This window comes from Triticum aestivum, chromosome 7B (assembly GCF_018294505.1).
Source record: "Triticum aestivum cultivar Chinese Spring chromosome 7B, IWGSC CS RefSeq v2.1, whole genome shotgun sequence".
NCBI classification, from domain to species: Eukaryota; Viridiplantae; Streptophyta; class Magnoliopsida; order Poales; family Poaceae; genus Triticum; species Triticum aestivum.
The window spans coordinates 198,845,179-198,847,413 of NC_057813.1; the positions used below are offsets into that span (position 1 = coordinate 198,845,179).

Sequence of the window (2,235 nt, forward strand, 5' to 3'; positions counted from 1 at the left end):
TCAGAAGAGAAGACAAGACGAGATGGAGGGAGATCCACCGCGACTCAGCTGGTCAGGCGGCGCGCCCAGATCCGGCCTTGCTCTGGCCGTCGCCGATGAGCTGCGCCCAGTTCAGCCATGGCGCGACCGAGCAGGCGAGGAGGGAGACTAGCTAGGAGTTTCCCCCCTCTCTATCTCTCTCTTGGGGGGCGCCGCCCTTCATCTGCTCCCGCGATGGCGCCGGATCCACATCCACAGCCACGGCGCCGGCACCCATGGAGTGACCGTGTGCTTCTTCTCCATGGACATGGAGCTCCCACAACACACCATGGAAGGCCTGGAGCTCCTTCTCACGGCAGGTCCCTCTTCTCCTCCCCACCTCCGCACTGCTCTGCTCTGTTCTGTTCGATTGGATTTGGCCTCTCCCCTCTCTCACTCTCTCCCTGATTCATGCGCGCAGGTGCACCGCGTACAGGAGGGAAGACCAACGCTCCTCCGGATCTGCTTCTTCCCGGGTCGCCGTTGCTCCACGGAAGGTATCACACCCCCTCTCTCATGCTCTGGTTGTCCACCCCCACTCTCATGCTCTGATTCATAGTAGGAAATTTCAGGGATGGAACTGAGATTACATGTGAAATTTAAGGAGATGTTTTTTTTGCATATGCTAATATTGTACCACTAATTGCAGGCGGAAAGTCATAGAAGATGGCTCATTAGCTTCAAACAGATCAGTGGTTACTGAATCAGTCTCAAAATCTTGTTCCTCCGCAGAAGTGAAAGATGAAGATGTTGCAATTGCAGTTGTGATTGATGCAGCTGAACTTAAATGGTTAGAATACAGCATTTCCTTCTTGCATAAGTCAGCAGCTAGATTTTTTGGTACCTTTTCTAATGATCATATTTAATGGTGCATGCAGGGAAGAGCAGTCATTTAGGAGAGGACAAGCTCCTGGAAGGTTTACATCAGGACGCCATAATGGTAATGCAGAAATTCCCTGTCTTCAGTGTCATGTTCTTTTGAGTTATGATTATGCTAGCAGATAATCTGAAAAGATTCTCTTAAAAATCAAAGCCATTGTTATGATGAAAAAGAGTGTGTAGGTGTTCAAGCTTTGCGGACACCAGATTTATTTTCTTTTTGGCACGGTAGACCATGTTTCAATTGGATCTTTTTTTGATGGTAACTAGACAATTGTTTCCAGCCCATTAGACAGCCTTTGAACTCTAGCAGATTTTCATACAAATTTTGATAGATTCATGGTTTTTTGTGAATATGTGAACTATACCGCTGCACAATATGCTTGTGTTGTTCTGTGAATGTGTTCAGAATACTGTTTAACATGTGCTCTGTTTGACAAATCTTTCAAATTGAAGGCCATGGATCATCAGAAAGGGAGGCACCTCCACCCGGCTATGTGTGCCGCAGCTACGGAGTTCCAGGCCATTTCATTCAACATTGCCCACAGGAAAACCAGACGCCTCCACCTGGATATACCTGCTACAGATGTCGGGTTCCAGGGCATTTTATTCAGCATTGCCCAACCATTGGCGGTTCCAGGGCAGTTTATATTTACTGTGATGTTAGTGTTCTTTATTAGCATGATAGCATCTTCACTTTGTTTTTTCAAATAAATTCATTGTTCAGTATTTACTGCTCTACTTTATTCATAAATCCATTGTTCATTTTTGTTTATTAAAATAGCCATGTCTATCTGCTATTCCTAGGATTTCCTTAAATAACTATGCTAATAAATATATCCATCTCAGAGAGAATTAATCTTGCTTCCTTGCAGACTCTGAACATCAGGACCATGTGGACTAAACTTGCATGTGGGTGCACCAAGGCGAAGGTCCCACTCATCAAGGGATAACAACTAATTGGTCAGACTTTGTGAAGACAGGGGTTGGATAATTTGGAGAATGTCTTTGCGTTCAAGGCTAAAAGGGGCAAAGTGTCGTTCGTTGTCTACCTGTTTTGACAAGGTTGGTTACAAGGTTGTCATCATACTATCCATGCAAATGTTTCCTGTGATTTCATCTGCTAAACAATGATGCATTAGCAGAACTATATAGGTTCATTGTGAGCGTTCGCTTGGACTTATCTCACACTGTTGATCTGGCTCGCTTTGGTTATGTAATAAGCCAACTATTGTATCTACTTAGTGTTGATCCATCAGCTTGGCTTACTTTTGGAACATACTACGTATTCCCCCATTTGTCATGAACTTTTAGATCTAATGTTTCATGCTTCTCGTA

General features: G+C 44.8%; 1 protein-coding gene across 2 annotated transcripts; it reads left to right on the forward strand.

Annotated features, from left to right (window-relative positions):
- On the forward strand, nt 1-2,235 carry LOC123160055 (uncharacterized RING finger protein P8B7.15c; the record flags this gene model as incomplete). 2 transcript variants are annotated; one of them, XM_044577879.1, is given in 6 exon segments in its annotated part: nt 1-338; nt 440-515; nt 668-808; nt 897-958; nt 1,354-1,559; nt 1,773-2,235. In XM_044577879.1, coding segments are annotated over 6 exon segments (621 nt in total). In that variant the 3' UTR covers nt 1,851-2,235.